This window comes from Leptinotarsa decemlineata, unplaced genomic scaffold (assembly GCF_025532065.1).
Source record: "Leptinotarsa decemlineata unplaced genomic scaffold, Ldec_3_MD MMD2_tig00000199_RagTag_RagTag, whole genome shotgun sequence".
Lineage (NCBI taxonomy): Eukaryota > Metazoa > Arthropoda > Insecta > Coleoptera > Chrysomelidae > Leptinotarsa > Leptinotarsa decemlineata.
The window spans coordinates 5,753,814-5,777,593 of NW_027412544.1; the positions used below are offsets into that span (position 1 = coordinate 5,753,814).

The 23,780-nt window shown below is 34.4% G+C and overlaps 1 protein-coding gene across 1 annotated transcript in view; it reads left to right on the plus strand.

Moving 5' to 3' along the window:
• The first annotated feature begins 21,563 nt into the window (after positions 1-21,563).
• LOC111510045 (uncharacterized) overlaps positions 21,564-23,780 on the plus strand; it is a 32,063-nt gene continuing 29,846 nt past the window's right edge. The window contains exons 1-2 of the mRNA XM_023165903.2: positions 21,564-21,666; positions 23,574-23,660. Coding sequence (XP_023021671.1) covers positions 23,579-23,660 — 82 coding nt within the window. The 5' untranslated portion in view covers positions 21,564-21,666; positions 23,574-23,578. The remainder of the gene's footprint in view (positions 21,667-23,573; positions 23,661-23,780) is intronic.

Sequence of the window (23,780 nt, forward strand, 5' to 3'; positions counted from 1 at the left end):
TGAATCGTTAGTTTGTAGAATTTTGCTGTGAAAAACCAATAACATGAAATTGTGGTTCTAAAACTTCTTAAGTGAATTAGCTTTACTTCTTTCATCTGATTTGCAATTTAACAGAATCGTTTTCATTATCCCTTTTGGACTTCAACAAACTGAACTTTTAAAGCAAAAGAGCATCATAATATTCAACGAAAGTCATTTTTTGTGAAGGAAAATCAGTTTTTTATCGACCTTTTTGGGTATTTGTTACCTTCCACAATCTGAACAATATCGAGTGGAATGGAACAGGACAAGAATGATTACCAATGAGCCTCACTCTAAGAGATGCAAGCTAACAGAATCAGCGTATATTCTCATATTTGGAGAGAATTGTATTTCGAACAGCTCCTTAGAAATAGACCGTACGTTGCTACCCATCTTGAAGAAAAATTTGGATAGTGGCGGAATGGCAACAGACTGATATCGGAGAGCACTTTGTATTACATCGAATATTTCAGTTGTCAATCAACAACATTGACATAATTTCTTATTGCATAACTCCTTTGAATCTGTCGAAGAAGTAAAGAAATGAATAATTAAAAAGGAATAAACTGCCAATATCTCAGAATTCGTTTGTCCCTTTCTGTTTTTAATTTCATGAAATCCTAAAAATTACTCTTCAATAACGAGCGCCTTTGGAAATCCGTTTTCGTCTTTCTCGATCATAAATGGTAAAGTTCGCACATTTGATCTGTTTTCGAAAATTCTTGAGTCGTATCGAATATGATGGAATAAAATGGTGTAGCATTTATTTTATTCAATGTACTTTCAGAACCTTAGCAGAAATGAGCTCAGTTTGTATTTCATCTGGCTCTTTGGTTCACTCAACAATTCATACGAAATCGAATTGTATTTTGCTAATAACTCAACAATACTCCAAAAATTTTCTCGGGAACTTGGATCATTGCTACCTGCCATTTCTCTGTGACCACGATAGGATAGAGTCTTGCTCTTCATCTAGTGTTTCATGCAGCCGCCATTATTGATACATAAGACAAGACTCCAGGTGAGATTTCGATGTCTCGTGTCTTTCTATGATGTCTATAATATGTTTCCAGTCATCATAGCTTTTCTTCTAAGTATTAAATATTAAGTAGAAGGTTAGCCATGTTTGTTCAAGTTTCACACCAGACTTGGAAACAATATATTAATGTTTTTCAAGGAAAGATCTATTATCACTCACTTTTAAGAAATGACCTTAAAGTTTACATTGTGCGTTTTTGATTATGAACCGTTTTACTTCATCATTTAGATCTTTGAAATTACCTTCATCAGTAATATATTGGGGAGATGCAATATATAGTTCACACTAAAGTACGATTCAGTTTGATTTTTACTAGTACCTTGTTGTAGTTGTTCTGGACATATACTGGGTTCGGGTGTTATATCTGCCATTCTATTAAGTCCAATTCTTCATTTTCAGAGCCTTGCTCACACATTTTTTCATCAATAAATTCATCATTCTTAAAGTGCTGCCTAATTTTAGGTAAGTAACTATTTCTTTTTTTCTTCATACTCACTTTTTTCTTTTTTGTTTTTCGCTCCCAGTTAGATATTTTCTAGAACTAGACATGTTGATATCTCACTTTCACAATTACCTTACCTACTTTGCCTTCATTTGCAGATTGAATGAAAATAAAACTACAAAAAATAAAGGAACAAACGACTCATTGTCACAATAATGAAACGAAGAATGCGCAGTACAGCCCTCCGTACTTAAAAATACAAATCTGGGATTCCCCCGAGCGTCACGAGCTCGCCAGCGTTATCTAAAATATCGCAACCAATGGATACATCTTGAAAATTGCCCGTGGCATTTTGCCAGTGCTACCACCCTATAGTTACGTCACTCACTGTAGCTTTAATCGCAAGGCAAGCTCAAAAATGAAATCATTCGTGATTCATTACCAGGTAACGCCATTTCTACCTATTAAGTTATCATCAGTAGTGCTAGTCTGAACCACGGATGTTGGAATGTCGGACGTCGTCGGAAGGCGACGACATCTTCCCTCAGGAAGATATCATCTATGAGGTCGACAAAAGACAATCCACGAATATATAGATGGCGTCTTAGTAAGAGGCGGGTTGGCTGTCCTTGTTGATCTTTCACTGCCTGAACCACTGGGCATGATGTTTTCGGCGAGTGCATTGGCTTGAGATGTGGGGGTTGAGCAAACCGGCTAACGGATGCTTGCTTCCACGTAGCCCCGCTGGATACGGGAATACAGAATCACTTGTGATTCTGTTATTCCCTAACTGAATGGCATCCCAACGATTGCTTAATCCTAAGGTGTGTGTGTGTATCCATGTCGAGAGGAGAGGAGAGAGCCTATCAGCGAAACCTTCGAGATACCGGGCGCCCTCTCGTCGTAGCATCGCCTTGCCACTGGTCATCCCACGATTGTAGATACTAACAATCGAAACGTCGTGAACTAACGTGGCTTGGAATCTCTTAACTTTTTATTTTGATTTTCATTTTTATTTCTTTATTTTTATTTTTTGTTGAATCGTTCTATTTTTACTTGTATTTTATTTCACTATTATTTCATTTCAGATTATTATTGCTTAATATAATTGTTATTTTCAGCTATGCATTTTTAATTCTTCTTTTTTAGCTGTTTCAGGGATTTAAAATCATTTCATACATTAGACAATGGAAGTCCAAACTAGTGAAATTCATCATTAAACATTGTCAATCATCTTCAAACATCTGTGTATGTTGTGTATTGCTTTTACCAACTTCACTGAGAACTCTTCCCACAAACTGCTCCGAATATGCGTTCTGCTCCGAAACCGTTTTGATGATAGTTATTTGCTCTTTTATATTATGAAGTCAATTGTAAACTGTCTTTGCCCTATCATACAAACATCTAACTGTACCTTTTTTGACACTAGTGCTATGATTAGATTTGATTACATGGAGCTATCTATTAGTATGAGCCCATGTCCATTCAAAATTCTTGTTGACAAAAATCCTCTTTGAACTGGAGAAAAGTTTCATAAGTATATAATTTCAGAAGCTCTGAAATAGCTTCTGTATACATTAAGTTCTGTTCCATTTTTAAGATTACCATCATTTTCTAATTTATCAAACGGAACATTGGCGAACAAACTCACAACATCAAAACTCACTAGATCTCCGTTTTGAAAATATAATTCATTAAGTTTTGCAATAAAATCAGGTGTATTCTTTGTAAAACTGTTTTTATTTCCAAAAAAAAAAACAGTAAGAAGTATTGAGTCCTCTACAAAAAATGTATTTCAAAGAATCAGAAGTGAGATAATTGAATCATCTCAAAGATCAGACGTTTAGCAAATCGAGCTGTTGAAATAAGTTCAATCATTTCAATGTTCAAGTATGTGTTTCACCAGATAATTTTGAGATCATGACAAATTGTTCGACTTTTCAAGTTAGTTATGCCAGTTCAAAAAAGATAAGTAGTACTATTGATCATAAGTATTCGCACCGTTTTCTGATCGATATTCCGTTCTATATTCGATATTTTATTAGCGGGTGGGCAAGCTTTCTGACTTTTTGATTCTTTATTGTTAGCAATGTGTCAAATTTCCGAAAAAAAGAAGAAAGCAATTTATTGCGAAATAAACCCTTTATAAAGATCATGAACAGAAGTTTCTTTCAGATACAAACTGGAAGAAAACGCTGATTTGAAAAAAAACTACTTTCAAACACATAAACAATGAATTACACAAAAATCACTGTTTCTCATTCAGTTCGCACTTCAAACGTCCGCTATGGAATCGAAACAGATATCATTCACAGGAATATTACACACAATATTTGTGACATAAAGTCGTGATCTTGTGCGAGAAATGCGCGTGTTTTCATCTTTAAAAATTCGAAGAGGTGCTGATGAGTTGCAGAGAAATTCTTTCGACTCGAAACTTCGAGAAATATTAGGTTATTTCAAAAGTTTTGTGTGTTTTAATGTCATGTGTTTTTGTAGCTCCATATCTCATTGAATATATTTATTACACTGTGTCGTGGTATATACTGATCGATAGAGAATTGTGTACTCTATACATTAATTCGATTTTCGTGCATACTTGAAGTGTCGGCGCCCCCACAGGCCAAAATAATCAATAGAAAGAAATAAAGCCGCTGTCAACTAGACTACTCGGACTGAAGAATTGGCGGTTCGTATTGGATGATTTTTACTAACCGAGTTTTATGATGGGCTGAAGAATCATAAAATTAAATTTGAAGTTATGTTACGGTGACGAATAGAATGCGAGCCGTCAAGGTTCAGTTCAGGAACTGATCGCGATTTGAGTGTTGAAATTCGATATTGGTGCAGTTATAATTACTTAAAATTTTTGTTATCTGTTTAAAATGTGGCGTTCTTAGACAAGTACCTACTAATAGTAATAACGAATGTGATAACAAGGCAGACTTTTTCCTGTGTAGTGATTCCAATAGCGATGGTGAACAATGCGAAAAAGAGATACCAGTGAATCAGATTTGGATGCATTTGAATATTGAATCACAGAGAGTATGTTTCAATGTATATAAGAATGTACATCTCAAGTTTGGTTTCGAGGAAAACAAATTATTACAAGCAACATCAGATTTGACCGAAGTTCCCTTCTCCACTGTACGTGAAATAATTAAAAACAAACCTTATGAATGCAAGACGCGATGTGATACGGGATTACCAAAACCTTTAGATGTTCATCTGATAAAAGCAATTAGATTTCTACAACTGAAATCATGAGTAAGAAATTGAATACTTCCGGCCATAACGTGAGCTGCTGTGACAAAACTCTTCAGAATTCGATAAAGAAACTGGGATTTAGGTTTAAAATAATAAACAAACGTCAAGCAGTTATGGAAAGCAGAAGAATAGTGGAATTGCATAAAAAATACTTAGAACAAATAAATAAATATAGGCAAGAACAACGGCAAATTTTCTATTTGGACGAAACTTGGTATGACACTCGCGGCACAGTTAGGAAAGGGTGGACTGATGGTTCGAGAATGTGTACACCTAACATGCCTGCAAACAAAAGATCGCGACTAATCATTATGCATTGCGGAGGAAGTAAAGGATGGGTCCCGAATTCTTTGAAATTATGTGGCAAAGAACTTGAGGACTGCAATGTTGACTATCATAAGAACATGGAAGCAAATATTTTGAGGAATGGTTTGAAAACACATTGATCCCAAATTTGCATGCGAATAGTAGTTCTTGACAACGCTTCCTATCAATCGCGACAGCTCATCAAAGTACCGAATAAAAATTCGAGGAAAGATGAAATTCAAAGTTTTTTAATGAATAAAAATTTGTATCCCAACAAACCCAACTACTTGAAGTTTTACAGACAAAAACATTTGAAAAAGTGTATGCCCTTGAGAGTATTGCTGAAAAGTATGGACACACCATACTGAGACTTCCCCCTATTTTTGTGTTTTCAATCCCATCGAGTTGATTTGAGGAAAATGGAAACAAAGCATCAGGCGTAAAAATAATTTTTCAGAAATTGATAAGAAGTTAATAGAGGTAATTAAAGAAGAAGTATCTAATATTACCGAAGAAGACTGGCAGAAAAGGATTAAAAAAACAATTTTAGTTGAAAAATACCATATGGAGATTGGACACTTCCATATTAATGGTGGAAATAAAATCATTATTGATTTAAAAGACGACAGTGATAGTGAAACAGAGAATATGGAATAGGAATTATCAGAAGTTCTCGATGAAAGTTAGTGAAGTATTTTTGAAGCGATCGATTGTATATATATATATATATATATATATATATATATATATATATATATATATATATATATATACACACACACACACACATATATATATATACACACACACACACACACACATATATATATATATATATATATATATATATATATATATATATATATATATATATATATATAGGGTTGTTGATGGCTTTTGCCAGTTCTCCTACCTGTTTTTCTACCTGAGGGTTGTTAATGGCTTCTGGCGGTTCTTCTACCTGCCATTATCAATTTGTGGTTTGTGGACAATCAGCTAGAAGACTTCCTCTTGCGAAGAAAGGAGAGGCAGACAAGATAGCCAGCGATATGGAAAAAAAGGAGTCATCGAACCTTCTGACAGGCACTTGTCTTTCCCAGTCGTTTTAGTGAAGAAGAAGGACGGCTTGACAATATTCTGCGTGGATTATCGCCAACTAAATAACGTGACGAAGAAAGACAGCTACCCTCTTTCGAAAATCGACACGCTAGCCGGCTCCACGATTTTCTCGAATTTGGATTTGAAGAGTGGATATTGGCATGTTGAATTGGCCCCAGAAGATCGAGAAAAGACAGCTTTCACCATCGGCTCAGGATTGTTGCAGTTTACGGTTATGCCATTCGGGCTTTGTAATGCTCCAGCGACCTTCGAGAGTTTGATGAAGACGGTTCTCAAAGGGCTCTCATAGAAGACGTGTCTAGTGTATGTCGACGATATAATCGTGGTCGGAAAATCGTTCGACGATCACTTGAAAAATTTGGAGGAGCTATTCATGCATCTGAGGAGTTCGGGATTGAAACTTAGTCCCAAAAAATGCCATCTGTTCTAGAAAGAAGTCCGTTACCTTGGCCACGTTGTCTCTGGGAAAGGAGTGGCGGTAGACGAACAAAAGATCAAAGAAGTTAAGGAATGGCCTATTCCAAAAGACATACACCAGTTTCGGAGCTTCCTTGGTTTGTGCACCTACTACCGCAGATCTCAGATGGGTCTGAACATCTGGAGTGCCAGCGATAGGATGAAGAAGGCCTATGACATAAAGGCGAATGCTGAAGAATTTGAAACCGGTGACCTAGTTTGGCTGTACAACCCTAAGCGACGCCGTGGTTTATCACCGAAGTTGTGGAACTCGTGAGAAGGTCCGTACAAAATCATGAAAAAGATTAATGATCTCGTTTACCGAATCCATAAGCCACCTCGAAGAAAGCCTAGAGTCGTTTATTTTAATAGATTGGCTCCTTATGCTGGAAATCACGACCAAGTTCGCGCCCTCAGACCACCAGAGGATGGAATGACGTTCCAGCAATTCATGTCCTTATACTCGAACGGATAGAAGGTCGTATATGGGGTAACTCGAGAAGAGCCACGCCACGTGACCTTTTCAATGTTCCAGTTGATTACGCACTAGCTCACTGCGTGGCAGAGGATCTCCAAATGTCCAGGGGTATCGCTGTGGTATTCAACAAGAAATTCGGTCAGCTCCAAACATTACGAGAACAGAATCCTGAAGTCGGAGAAATGCTACAGTTGAAGAAGGGTCAGAGAAATATTTTCTACTTGGTAAACAAAAAGCATTCTCGAAACAAACCGTCCTATGAAGATGTCTGGAGGAGTCTTACTAGACTAAAGGACACGATGCTCGACCAGAATCTCGTGGACTTGGCAATTTCGAAATTAGCCTCTGGGCTCGACAGGCTGGACTGGAGAATTGTGAGAAGCATGTTGGAAACGATCTTCAGATCTAGCGGCATCAAGATTTTGGTGTGCGGTAACCATCTTCCACGACCGAGCATGAAGACTGTGGAGTGTTACTTCCATCGAACTTCACAGTGCAGATATGGGGAGTCCTGCAGGTATCGACACACGTCAAGGATGACATTTCGGGGCGAAACGTCTTCAAGAAGGGGGCAATGTAACGAATCTGAAGCAGACCCTGATCGATATCTCAGCCAGCAAACATATGACTCACCGCGAAAGGAATGCGGTCGACAAGCCGCCGCGAAAAGTCTAGGCCAGTGCCGAAACAACTAGAGATATCTAGTACGGTCGTGAAGTGAAGACAAATTGAGCGTTAGTTGCTAAGTGTTGTATATAAATTGGTTGTGATAGTAAAATATTGTTGAAAATAAATTTGTTCAAGACTGTAAGTTCTTTAATTCGTTACAATATATAAAAATACATTCGAAAGTCTATTACATTATCAACACTTAAAAAGTTCAGAAAAAATTTTATCATCTATATGCAAGGAGTATATAGAGATCATCACTCGCGACTCTGTTGTTTTTAAAAAGTATCATTCTTAGGAATCGTTTTTGAGTTAATCCAAGTGGCTTTAAATAGGTTTTAGGAACCCCTTTCCATCCGACTATTCCATATTTTAGGTGTTATTCTATCAAACTTTATGCTATTCTCCTGAATCTATATAGAATACATTGTAGTTTTTTTTTACAGGATATTGTTCAGATAGGCTTTCAGTTATTGATGCTTTCCAGCAAGAGGATTTATATGAAAAATATCCTCATTTTACCTACATGTTTGAATTGAAAAAAAATATTGGCTGGAAAGATTCTTTGGTTTTTGAAAAGGAAGCCTTTTGGCTTTTCATATCAATATGTGTCATATCAATATGTGTCAAACTTCCGAACTGAGGAAAAAAGTATTTAAGTTCAAAATAAACTTACAAAATATATATTCAATTCCAAACATGGAATCATCACCCGAAGACGATTGTGGATACTAACAATGGAAACGTCGTGAAGTAACTTGACTTGGAATCTCTTAACTTTTTATTTTTTCTCCAAGTGTTCTATTTTTACTTGTATTTAGTTTCACTATTATTTAATTTAAGTTTTTTTTGCTTAATATAATTGTAATTTTCAGCTATTCATTTTTGATTCTTCCTTTTTGATTGGTTCTTTCAGGGACTAATTCAGATTGAATAGATTCAAAACTATTTATAAAACAATCGCCTCGTCATTATATAGGGTCATTATTGAAAATTGAAAGTAATTTTAGATATTCATAATGTTTATCCTAAGTGCACTTAGTACCTGTATATCGGTATATTCGATTATTTTGAAATCCTAAAAGTTCATATTTTTTATCTCGATATTTATTATTCAACATTTACATGTTCACACTTTCATATACAAAAGCACATTTGAAAGTCTTTTACATTATTAACACTTAGCAAGTTCAGAACCAATTATATTATCTATATGCAGTATCTATAATTCGTTATTATATTACCTGGGATATTACCCGTGGGTTGGGCTACCTATCGGGCGCGTCCCCAGGTGGCGGATAGGGGAACGGCTAGGGGACTGGAGGTCCTGTCCGGGAAGCCAATGTGGCCTAACGGACGGGGTTGACGGACTCCTGGTCCTCCACCTCCACCCTAGGTATATTCATAGATATTGAGGGATCGTTTGATAAAACAACCTTTCCAACAATTACCCAGCAACTACACTCCAGGAATGTACCCCTGGCAGTAGGAGAATGGATACTCCAGATGCTCTCTAGCAGAGCAATAAGTATTGATGTACAAGACATCACAGTAAAAGGACTGGTCATGAGGGGATGTCCACAGGGAGGGGTCTTATCACCCCTTCTCTGGAACATAGTTCTGGATACCCTAGTCAATCACCTTAACAAAAATGGATTCTACACAATTGCATACATAGATGACATAGTTATCTTGCAGACCGGCAAATTTGTAAACACACTGTGCGATAGAGCGCAGGATGGGCTCAAATTGATAGAAACATGGTGTAAGGAACACTCACTATCGATCAATCCCAAGAAGACTAAGATGGTCCTTTTCACCAGGAAAAGAAGTTTAATGGGCTTAAAACCTCCCGAAATCTTCTAGGTGAAGATTTCGGGAGGTATTTCACCTCTTCTATCTGAAGAGGTGAAATACCTTGGTATTATCCTCGACGAGAAGCTAACATGGAACTCTCATCTACAGAATAGAGCAAAAAGAGCATACGTGGCTTATGAGCAATATCGGAGGACAGTGGGACGCGCATGGGGTCTTTCACCCCGTGTAGTCGCCTGGATCTACACTGCAATAATAAGACCTATGTTAACGTATGGAGCCATTGCATGGGGACCGAAAGTTCTACAAGCAACGGTCACCCAAAAATTATATCAAATACAGCGATTGGCTTGTTTAAACATCACAGGAGCCATGAGAACAACACCAACCGCGGCAATGGAATTAATCACGGGTCTGACCCCTCTGGATCTGTACGTTAAGGAGGTTGCGTTTATGGCCATGGTACGATTGCACACGGCTGGTGTGAACCTAGAAGTAGGAATGGGTCGATTGAGGCTGGGCCTATGGCGGGAAGCGCTTACTGCGCAACCTCTGCTGCAGGCAACAAGTGATGCAATTGAACCCAGGTTTGTGTTTAATAAACCCTACAAAATACAAATTGAGCAGAACACAGAGTCAGATGCTACAAATACAATACGGATTTATACAGATGGCTCAAAAACCAAAGAAGGCTCAGGATGTGGAGTGTACTCCAGATCACTAAGCCTAAGGATTAAGTGGGGAATGGGAAGAAATACCAGCGTGGTCCAAACAGAACTGGCTGGTATCTCAATCGCCACAAAAGGAATAACCAAGAAAAGAATTTCTGGCAAAAACATAACAATCTGCACTGATAGCAGACAAGCACTATTAGCCTTGAACAGACACCGTGTTACTTCAGGGCTAGCACTAGAGTGCCACCAAGATTTAGCCAAAACCTCGGTAGATAATAACATTATCCAGAGGTGGGTTAAAGGGCATGACAGGAGTAAAGGTAATCGCATTGCCGACTCTTTAGCCAAGGAAGCGGCTGGACTAAGAATTTTAGGACGAAGTGGCACCCACGGCCTGATGACTTCGATAATTGCGGAACTAGTCAAATGTTACACCCATGCTCAATCTTTAAAGAGATGGGATGAAATCAAAGGATGTAATCTTACCAGGATCACCTTGGGCGACCCTGGGAAGCTGGCGCCGAAGAAATATCTGGCGATGACCAGGAAAAATATACGCCTTACAGTAGGATTTCTGACTGGCCACTGTCAGCTAAGAAAACACCTACATAATATGGGGCTAGTGGACACACCTCTATGCAGGATGTGTGAACAGGAAGATGAGACTGTCAGGCATGTCCTGTGCGAGTGCCCGGAGTTATCGTCAATAAGAGAGTGTGTGTTCGGCGAGTCTTGGCCTACACCTGCCGATATAAAGGAGATGTCTCCCAGCGACCTGTCCACCTTCCTGGAAAGGACAGGATGGACGACGACCTAGGAGGACAACTCCTCGGGAGGATGTACAATGGGTCACATGTGGCCTAAGTGCGTGGCCTTACACTCACCCTCCCTACTCAACAGATACAGATACCTGGGATTAATTTAATGTGTAAAGCGTACATGTTATATGAGAGCATATGTATTTGTGTAAATATATTGTATGGTAGTCTGCATTAATAACTAATTTTGCATCAATAATTTTGAATTAATAATTTTGCTCTCACAATAATTGTATACTTGATTTTATTGTTAGTAATTTTAGTATAGTACTCTCGAATAATTTGTTTTGATATACTCATGGTGTATACGCCCACATACAAGCAGTACCTACTGCTTCCGTGGTATATTCTTGTTTATTCACAATAATGCTGCATTTGTTAAGTTATACTCTGTAATTATTTTTCTTGTGTGAATAAATATTATTATTAATATTATTACATTATTATTATTATCTTGTGGTGGATTCGATCTTGAAGGCATACACAGTTTTATCAACTTCCAACAATATCAGAGCTGAGCCAACCTCTATATATTTATTTAACGGGATACTTTTGGAAAAAGTTATTCACTTTATAGGTGCATCAACTATACCTGATGGGTATTAGTCATGTTGGTTGGAGTAAAAAGCGGGATTTTCCATTCCAAATTTTGAAATATATAATGAATCTCGTTTCATTCAGAACAATGGTTTGATAATTTACATTAGGAAAAATATCAACTTCAATTCTGCAGTAATACATCTAAATGAAATGAACTTATTAGAAATATCATTTTCGATAGGTAGAAGATTATATTTATTAACTGCTTCATATCGTCCATCATCTAATTTGGAAATATACTTATCAGATATCGAGTCCTACTTTGCTAACCAACCAGATGCTGATTTAAAAATATGAATTGGAGACATTAATATGCATGATGGCTGAAATAGGATTTTTTTCATTCATTAATAACCCGACCAGAGAAACGACTAACTGTACAAGCCTAATTGACCACGGTTATGTGAAAATTTAAAAAAAAAAACATAAAAATCAATCCTTATATATTCAAATGTGATATAACGGATCACTACAGGATACTGTTATCGATAAAACTTGATGAAAATTTGAAAAAAAAACGATTTATGCATGGAAAACTCATACACTGTCACTAACTATAACAATCTCACGAAAGCACTGAAGAAAGAGACTTGGGAGTCTATCATGCAATCCAGAAACCCAGAATCTGCATACAATACCTTTATTGTTGAACTAGAAAAGCATATTGATAATTTTACAGAAGTAAAAAAAAATAACTAAACAGACAAAATTGAAACCATGGATGCGAGATGGTCTTCTCATTTCTATTCACCATAGAGACAAATTGAAACAAAATCTTTTGGCCGACTTCTCAGAAAAAAAAACAAAATGAGTATAAACTTTATAGAAATTTCCTAACAAAAATTATCCGAGAAACTATAAACAAATTCTATAGTAACAAAATATTAGAGGCTAAAAATGATTCAAAGAAAGTCTGACAGAAAAAAAAGAAATCTTCTAGTTATGATAATGAAGATGAAAACAAACATAAATTCTTATTAGATAAAGAAAAAGCGAATTTTTTCAATAATTTTTTTGTCAGAATTGGTGAAGATATGGCAAGTAAAATAGAAAAGCCTATACACCTCGTTTTAGAAAGCCGCAATTATATCACCCATTCAATATTTCTACACCCAGTGACAAGAAACGAGTTGATCGATATCATTTCCGGATTAAAAAATAAAACTTCTCCTAGTCCCGATAAGATATCTGTGTTCCTTATCAAAAGGTTCCACAAGTACTTTTTAGAACCCATATGTCACATTTTGAATTTAATATTTACTGTAGGAAAAATACCTAAATCTTTCAAATACTCAATCACAATACCGATTTTTAAATCTGGTGATAAAAAATTAGTAACAAATTTTCGACCCATAACTATGATTAATAAATTTCACTAGTTCGGACTTCCATTGTCTACTATATAAAATGATTTGAAATCCCTGAAACAAGTAAAAAAGAATAATTAAAAAAGAATAGTTGAAAATAACAATTATATTAAGCAACAATAAACCTGAAATGAAATGATAGTGAAATATCCTACAAGTAAAAATATAATAATTGAATAAATAAAAATTAAAGGAATGAAAAAAGAAAAAAAAATTAAAATAAAAAAAGTGTAGAGATTCCAAGTCACGTTAGTTCTCGACGATTGTTGGTATCTACAATCGTACCAACAATCAAAACGTCGTGAACTAACGTGACTTGGAATCTCTACACTTTTTTATTTTAATTTTTTTTTATTATTTTCTTTTTTCATTCCTTTAATTTTTATTTATTCAATTATTATATTTTTACTTGTAGGTTATTTCACTATCATTTCATTTCAGGTTTATTGTTGCTTAATATAATTGTTATTTTCAACTATTCTTTTTTAATTATTCTTTTTTACTTGTTTCAGGGATTTCAAATCATTTTATATAGTAGACAATGGAAGTCCGAACTAGTGAAATTCATCACGAAACATTGTCAATCACCTTCAAACAAACGTATGAATAATAACTTCTTTGAAACATTCGAACAATGTCTCAAAAATAGAGTTATACTATTTTGCAATAGTAACAACATTTTTTCTAAATCACAATATGGTTTTCTAGAAAACAGATTAACAGAAAATGCAGTTTTTGAGATTGTTAACCAAATCAAAAACTGTTTTCAAAATCAACAAAAATGCATAACTAACTGTCTTTTTGGATTTGGCCAAGGCATTTGATACTGTGGATCATAATATACCTACTCCTTCAACGTTTAACTAACATTGGTGTGAGGGGTGTTGCTTTGAAAATATTTGAAGACCATTTGGCAAATAGAGCACAGATTGTCAAGGTAAACGAGTCTTTCAGCGACCCACTAAAATTACTCGGGGCGTACCCCAAGGAACTGTATTAGGACCCATCTCATTTCTAATATATATGAACAAAATCTTCGAAATTTCTGATTTCAATGGTGAAATAACTTCATTTGCTGATGACACAGCTATCACTTTTGTTGGAAAAACGTGGGAAAAAGTATACACTCAGTCTGAAATAGGCATCAAAACGATTTTCAACTGGTTGAGTTCTAATTTATTGACTGTCAATGTTAAAAAACCATATTTATTGCATTTGCTCCAACTAGAGATCAACCAGCTACAAACATCATAAAAATCCACGAAACATATTGTGCAGATGTTCCCAATTGTAGCTGTACTTCTATACAGAAAACGGATACAATAAAATACTTAGGGGTATTAGCGGACCAATCTCTTCGGTAGAATGCACACATTTATTATACAGTAACTAGACTACGTGAATTAATATATAATATATAAATTTTATCAGCCCAGGAACATATTAAACAGGGAAATGATACTAATGGTGTATCATACCTTGGCTAACTCCATAATACGTTACTGTATAATAGTATGGGATGGTACCTTCAAGACATCGCTAATTAACTTAAAAGTGATTAAAAATTCATTAATAAGAATCATGATGAAAAAAGATCGGAGGTATTGTACCCAGTCGTTGTATGATGAAACTGGGATATTCGGTGTTAGAAAAACTTACAGTCTTCAGAGTTTATTATGGACTGCTAATTCTTCAATCAAATTTGTACATCATGCTTTCAATACTCGTAACAGTTCAGTTAAGACCATGAATGTTCCACTATGCAGACTCACGCATAATCCAAAATTTATAACCTATCTGGAACCCAAACTTTACATCACTCTACCTGAATCATTGAAGGGCATGAGAAACAAAGTCAAATTCAAAATAGAATTGAAAAAATTTGTTGACAATAATTATGATATGCTTCTTCTTGTGATACTTGAATAAGAAATATCTATTATTAGAGGTGTCTTTCAGAACGCATCACAGACAGATCTTTCTCTCTCTCTCTTTCTCGTCCTTTATCTTCTTCTTACTATATCTTCCTTTCTACACTCTGTTCACTATGTTTGGTTACACAGGAAAAGATATACTATTCAGTTTGCTGGCTACAATACACGCTTGCTTAGGTAGCCGTAACTTTCTTTAGAATTGTATAATCTCAACATTTCATCTATCTTTATTCATTTATTTTATTTTAATTTTATTTTATTTTCTATCCTTCTGTCATAGGCGACTATGTATTTTGTCTTATTACTGAATTGAACAAATTTACTTACTTACTTACTTCATCTTTAGAGGGAAAGAATATAAACGGTAAACTAAAAAAAAGGAATGCATTATTTGCAACAAGCCTTCTTTGAATTTAATGAGGAACAGTTAGATGATTATTTTTTAATTTATTTCATGCCATGAAGTAGTGGTCGCAGAAAATAATTTTTTACGGGACTGAGTAGGTGGATAGATAGATAGATAATTTATTTGACTATATCATATACATATGCATATTCATAACAAGTCATTTGGTCTTAAAATATATTAAGTAAACTATTTAGTATTATAATATCACACTTTCACGAATAATTACAAAATATCACAACACATAAACATACAAAAATATAAAAAACAGTTTGAAAACCAAATTATCATACATAAAGAGTATATAAACGGTAAGTATGTTCTCAGAGGCTGAAGGTCGCACCTTGAATATCTTCCAAGAAGTCATTGATTGAGAAAAAACATTTTTTTTAGCAGATATGACTTGATGTTTCGTTCAAACTCGTTCATACTCATCGTTTTGATTTGATGAGGCAGTACATTGTAGAGAATAATATCTAAAGAATTTTTTTGTGAAGTAAAAAGTCCATATCTAGGAATTTTGATATTGTTAGAGTTTCTAGTGATATCATGGTGGATGTCAGCATGTGTAGTTTTGTGTATTTCAAGAAGTGGATTGTAAATGTATAAGGACGAAAGAGTCATGATTCTGAGTTTGATGAATAATAGTCTATACGTATTTCTATTCCTTAGATTGCCTAATATTTATATTGTTTTTTTGTTGAATAAAAGTAGCATTAGCAGCCGATGATTCTCCCTACAGTAAAATGGCGTAACCCATACGAGGCTGAAACGGTGGTCTCAAAGCTTCGTAATTTGAAATATGCCTCAGCTGTCGCAGAAGAAATAATATGTTCGACAGTTTATGTTTTAATTGTTCTATATGAGTATTCCAATTCAATTTGGAGTCCAAAGTAACACCAAGTAACTCTACATTCTGATCTTGTCGTTTACACTGACGGGTTGTTACGTATAGCTTCTGAGACTTGTCAATATTTAGTTTCAGATTGTGGGCTCTAAACCATGTTTGAACTCTTTCTTCAATTTCTTTAGATCGATCTAACAAAACGTGGTGATCTGGACTCGAATATACAAATGACGTATCATCGGCAAAGAGGGGAGTCAAGAAGTTGCTTAGCTCATCAACATGAATAATGAATTAAAGTGGTCCCAGGACAGAGCCTTGGGGTATATCATGATTAATTTCCTTGAAATCCGATGTACTATTATTGAAACGACCAAACGAGACTGACTAAATCCATTACCGCTGCTGCGGTTGAGCAACCAGCCCCAAAACCAAACTGTGAGTCACTAAAATATCCGTTAATTTCGAAATACTTTGCTAATCTTTGTTTCAGAATTTTTTTGATGGTCTTGGAGAAAATACAAAAATGGAGTTTTATCCCAACACCAAACCGTTATTTTAACACCCTCGATACGCGTGTTGATCACCATATACCATAGATACCTCTTCTAGGTACCTGAGTCTTGAGTATCTTGAATTAACTTCACAATATTGCCTCATCTACTAGTCTTAAATTAAGTTTACCATCTGTCTTTATGTAATAGGTAAATCTGATAATTATTTTAACAAGTTATATTAGGTATTGGTCCACCACTGTAGTTCATAATATTATGAATAATGATGGTGGACCAATACCTAGTAGTATACTATATAACTTGTTGAAATAATTTCATCAGATTTACCTGACTATTACATAAGGACACATTGTTAAATTAATTCAAGACTAGTAGATACGACAACATTCTGAAATTGATTTGAGAGGTGTTAAAATAACGGTTTGATGTTGGGATAAAATTCCAGTAATACTCATTACTACACCAACGCTTTCAAACAGTGCACATCACAGTACCCCCTTTTTTGTATTAGGGAATAACCTTCGACAATTTGAAAATATCTGGAAAATTTCCGGTGATCAAGATATGATTAATAAGTCAGATTAATGGTTTCCGAATTATATCTGATGTTTCTTCGATTATTCTATTTAAGTCGTGAACGTCAACGATTTGGTGGTATCCTTAACTTTAGATTGGATAATTGGAAGTAGAAAGAAATAAGATGAAGGTGCTGAAGAATCTTTGAGAAATGTGGTAATTCCTTTTTAGGAATATCAGGTAGGGAATTTATGATAGATTGGGCTACTTGAACAAAATGATAACTTGCCAGCTAGCTTTGGACTTGTTTTCCGCCAAACGAATAAACCATAAGGAAAATAACGCCGGCCGCTACTGGTAGCCACAAACCAATTGTGACGTTGTTAAGAGCGCGCGAATGTACGATGTTCGCTGCCGTTCTAGATGTAGCGGTAATAATACTACCGGCTTCGATGGAGTTCAGAGGAATGTTCCGGCGCCTTCGATTGCCAAATACAGGTGCCATTCACTCGTCCATCGGGACAGTCAAATGGAAGTGACACTGAGGTACGCGAAATGATCTAGTAAGGCGATAGACATTCGAATAATAGTTGAAGTTTTAGTTGTGTTTATTGCATTTCAAGTGAAATAAAGTTAAGTTTTATTATTGTCCAGTGTAGTCAATTATTGGTCAACACACAAGAAAAAACATAATAGTATGCATATTTTTTAGCATTTTTGATGTCTTATACCTTCTTCAACAGTTCATAAACTCTCAGTCACATCCAATATTAGTTTAACATTGACAAGACTGATCTTTGATCTGTCAGCTCATTATCAAACCAATTCATCAACTGCTTTTTGTATGAAGATAGTTCATCATTTTTATAAATCTCTCTTTTATACATTTCTCGTAGATTTATGGTAGTTATATGTATTATATATATCGTAGAGGATTATATTCCTTACAACTTTTGTTTGAATATTTTTTATATCTTGAACCATCTTTCGAAATGAAGGGCAGGGTGCGCGTAGTGTTCAACTATTTCGAATTTAGAGTATCATTCGTGAATATCTCAAATCCAACAGCACTATTTGATAATGATGGCATGAAAAAAACAATGAAGTCGTCATTATATGACAATATGACAAATCGATTTTGATGTTAATGAAAAACGATGTGTCATCGCGTTGTATGGAGTAGAAAAGACACTTTTTCTATTATTTCAGATAAATACCAGAATTATTCACAAAGGCATTATGGTTCAGAAATTGTTGTTGTATTTGATTGATACACAGACTATAATGAAAACATAAAAGCAATGGAGCAGAGGAAAAAAACTGCTGCCATTTCAAAAACATACGAAGTTTGTTTCGGCGAAACCATGGTTGTACCTTTTACCCAAAAAACTAGAGAAACTTCTATGAAATAGAAATGATAAGAAAAGATAATTATTATGCTTGTAGAAAAATGACGAGCTGTTGATATAACAACAAAACAGGCCAAAGATGATGCGGATGTTCTTATTATTGAAACAGCTATTGGCGAATGTGGACTGTGAAAAACTGCTGTTATAATAGGAGAAGATATATATTCACTTGGCTTACCCCATCTCATTATCAAGAAATTTTCTTCAAAAAAGTTGGCATAAGAAATGTAAAAACTTAAATATACTATTCCAAAAGTTTTGATAAATATCCTTTTTCACTGTGACACTGTTCACTGTGGCTGTGAGACGATTTCTGCGCTCTTTAGAAAAAGATAAAAAACATTTGTGACATCACTCGAAAAACTTTGAGTTTGTATCAAATTGCTGCAGAATTTGAAGAAGAAAACTGCACGGTTCAATCAATATTTGAGAATGGAATGCTTTGTTGGCAATCTATGATGCTCCAATATCTGAGGACTGTATCGATCGTCTTCGCTATGCACAGTCAATTAAGTTAACACAACTGAATAAACCTGTGCAGTCAAATATTCCTTCAACTAGTACAGCAGGTCAATAACATTTCAACCTTATTAATTATCAAGTTCAGACTTGGTTAGGGCATGATTTAGAACCCCCAGAATTGGAGTTGGATTATGCGTGATGAATTCCTGGAACTTGTTACGGCAATGAATCCACCAGCTCCGGAGAAATTGCTCAACACAATATTCTGCAATTGCAAGAATGGTTGTGGTTCGCGATGTGGATGCAGGAAAGCAGGGATGCAGAGCTTTTAAGCTTGCGCCCAGTGTGATGGGCAAACTTTTGATGCTTCACCTGAGAGTGATATCAATGAAGACGGTACTTTTGACCCCGAAATTCTGAAAGAATTTCACAACGACTGAAAGACGATGATGAAGAAGAAGAAAATGGAAATTGAAAATGTATTTTCCTTAATAACTTTATAATCACACGAGTAGGAAAGTGTAATTAAATTATTAGATATTGGATTATTGGAAAAAATATCAATTATAACGTTATAGTTTATAAACTTTATACTACAAAACTTTATTCTATTATGATTCGAAATCTAAGAAAGAACAGTTTCCATCTTCATGAAAAATGGGAATCAAAACTTCCTATGTTTTATACTACTTGTATTTGTACTTAACTTTACTGCAATTTCGTCCTAGGAGGACATTTTTGAATTGTTGAGGAATGAACAAGAATTTAATCTACATCACCATGTATTAGGTTTTGTTTTATTGATAAAAAATGAAGTTGTTGATAGAGTTGTCACTGTCAAGTTGGTTGAATTAATTTTTTCTGAGATTTGTATATTTATTTTCAGTAAAGTTCACTGTTGAATAATCCTGTGTTCGACCTTAAACTCAACACGAATTTTTCAATTCGTTTTTCTAGCTATTCGTTTTTCTAGCTATTGACCGTAGGTAGTGATGGAAGGTTTTGACCCATTTGTGACCCATTTTCTCAAACTTCTTTGAAAAGCTTATACGACTTGTAAATGTTATTCTGACTAAGAGTGAAATCACCATATGCCACTCAATATTTCAAGTGTTTTTGAGCATTAAATTAAATTTTTTGCACAAAATTCGATGCAAATTCTTTGATCCATTTTTTTCGATAGCAGAAAATCGCCGAATACGTAAAACATTTATAACTTTGCCTGCCACCAACAAACTGTACATCCTAAACAGCTGAAACTGAGAACGAGTGTACCAACATGAAAAACCGCTAATCACCGCTAAATCATATCCAAAAACATGTGGATTCGTTTTTCGATGGCATTCCAGGAGAGCTTCCCAAATTTCTGCTACCGCAGTTGTCGGTTGATTGGTCAAAACACCAACACTGCCATAAAAACTTGGCAAGTTGACTTGGGTGTCAAACCAATAGGTGGTTCCATTTATGTATCACTTGCGTTTACGCAGTTATTTTTATCAAGTACTTTTCTTGGTCATTCCCATTTTGTCCCCTCAGTCATGAACCCATTTGTCCTTCTTCGACAAAAATTAGCCGAAAGGGTAAGGGAGCTGGGCTCCATCCCGATTGAACTGAAGACGTTGGTCACTCAGTCCCATCTTGTCTTCAATCGAAGGACCGCCTGCCCGGTACTGACGATGCCCAACATGCTGAAACAGCTGTCTACCGTTGGCTCTTAATTTGGAATCAATATGGGAATGATCAGAATAGTACTTATCACTTATTTATTTTTTGATTTTCATGGAATTATTTTCCAGTAGCTTGATTGCATTAACCTTTCTCGATTTTATATATTATGTTATATATTATATGAACCAGTGATTATCGATGTTATATTTTAGATAATTATCATTATCGACCATAGGTACGTATAAATGTGAATTGAAGATGACAATAATAATTTATAAGAGGAGAAGAATAAACAGAAATCATTTTCATGAAAATATATAAATATAAATGAAATCTATCAATGAAGTGACCCATTATTTTATGAAAATTAATAACACTTTCCATGATGATAAATATTTTTTCTCAGTTATGACTTCACTAACGACGCGTTTCATGACACAGTGTAGTTTCCTTAATCGAAATGATGAAAGCTACCAGCTTGACTAGGCATGGGTAGCGAAACCCGTCTAAGGTGGGTCGTCCGTATATTCACTTAGTATTTTGAAAAAAGGCAAGCCAAAATAATAAATCGACGAAATTTTCAATGTTGTTCATTTAGCTCATGATTTGCTCTACTTTATGGACGTACTTTAATCAGAGAGTGATCTTATGAAAACCGTTTTATTGATATGGGATTAATTATGCTAAGCTACTCTATCAATTCACTTGAACCTTTCGCACCTACTTTGACGTGAGTAAACTTAAATCTTTTTTAGGTATAAATATTCGCCAATTTTCATAGCAGGAGGAGTCGTCAAGGAGTCGTTAAGGAGTCGTCAAAGGAGTCATTTTTTGATTTTTGGTAAGTCTCAAATTTGGAGTCGACTTTATCGAATTCACATTTTTAAATTCCGAGAATTTCAGTTTGATGTATTGTTATAATGGGAATTGTGACTGCAAAGACGAATCCAAAATTATGTACTTATACGTTACACAAAGTATTTTGTTTCTAAATTGGAGTAATAATAGATAAAACGATTTCTTAAGATTTCAATAGAAATATATTTTAATTTTGTACAGAATATAATTATCAAATGTTGAATTGAGATATTGATGCAACTGAAGTGAATTTGTATTAAATTGATTTTTTGTTGGTTTGTTTGAACATAAAATTTATAATTAGAAGATTTTTCTGGCATAAGAAAATCAAAAGCTATTAATTTTATGACATTATATGAGTTACTTTTACATTTCGCAATTTTGAATATTATTTTTATAATTTCTAATGCTGACTATATGAAACTGAAGTTTCGAAAAATTATCAAAATTTAGGTAGTTTATTGCATGTTTCGAAACAATATCTGATGTTTTTTTTTCATTTGGATAAACAATATTGAAACGAAAATTATCGGAATATTTGGTATTATGATTTTCAACTGACAATGTTTTGAATCTATTTTGAAATGTTAATTGATTTGTATATTAATTTTTCTTTTTCATCACGCTTTTATTAGCTTCATCTGTATGTATATATGTTGATATATTCTATTAAACCACATTTTTAGTGGAATATATTGGATTCATCTACAAAAAATATTTTGAAATCAGTTCGTGAAGATCTTTCAACCCTTTGATCAAACTTTGAGACGAAGCAATTTAATACAAAATGAAAACTATAGACTGAACAAAAATTTTGCAGAACTCATAATTGAGTGAATAAACATTGCAATTAAATTGAAAATATTATTATTTGAGTGACAAGTAAAATTTTACTGTTTATTTGAAGGTGATTGACTTCCATTGTCTGATATAAAAAATAATTTGAAATCTCTGATGAAAAAAGAATTAAAATAACAATTATATTAAGCAAAAAACATGAAATTAAATAATAGTGAAGTAAATTACGAACAAAAATAGAAAAATTGAACAAAAAATAAAATGAAAAATAAAAAGTTAAGAGATTTCAAGCCAATTTATTTCACGACGTTTCGATTGTTAGTATCTACAATCGTCTTCGGGTGATGACTGGGATTTCAAATCATTTTAAAAATATCAGACAATTGAAGTCCGAACTAATTAAATTCAAAACTTTTACTGTTTTACTGTTCAGTTAGTTTTTGGTAACTTGGCCTTTGCGATATAATTTTATTATGTTCTTGAATTCAGTTTGGAGAAAAGTTAGAATCGACTGAAAAGTAATACCAAATCTTGCAATGTTTCGTCCCGTAATCACAATTTTTCATATAATAAATACTCATGACTCATATAAAAATGTATACTTATTCATCTAAATTCCTTTTCTTTCATCAAATCAGATTATAGTATCAATAGAAAACTCAAATAGATTTGCAAGAACATATAAGAATGTTTAAATTGAAAGGGGCATATTGTATATTTTTTTGTATAAAGATGGAGAAGTAGAAAGCCAAAACCTTTTTTACTATATTAGAATGTGTTTGTATTGCAAGTGTTTCTATTATGTTCCAATAAACAGTCACGTACTAACTCGTAAAACGTAAAACTCCAAAATTACTTCTATGGATTTTTAAAAAGTAACTGACGTTGAATATTCCGTTGATTATTTTTCGATATTCTTTTATTTGATGAAAACTGTGTCAGAAAAAATGTTAGAAATATTGTAATGTTTAATAAATATCCGTATGGTCGAAATGAATACTATTTTGAGGTGGAAGTTTGTGGTGGTGGGTAGTTATGTGAAATATTGAAAGATATCACAAAAAATGTCAATATAAATTCTCTCAATTTCAGGAAAAATGTTACCTCTGCTAGTGATTTTAGTTTTCCATTTCTTCGCCGAAATCCAAGGGAATTTTGTACATATTGACAAACCGTCTGGTGAGTTAAATGCTTCAAATAAAAAAATAGAGAAACTCAGAAATTCACAATATTGTTATATTCAAACATTTTCTAGTAATCCGACTGATTTTAACCACAGCAGGATTGGATTACTGTAAT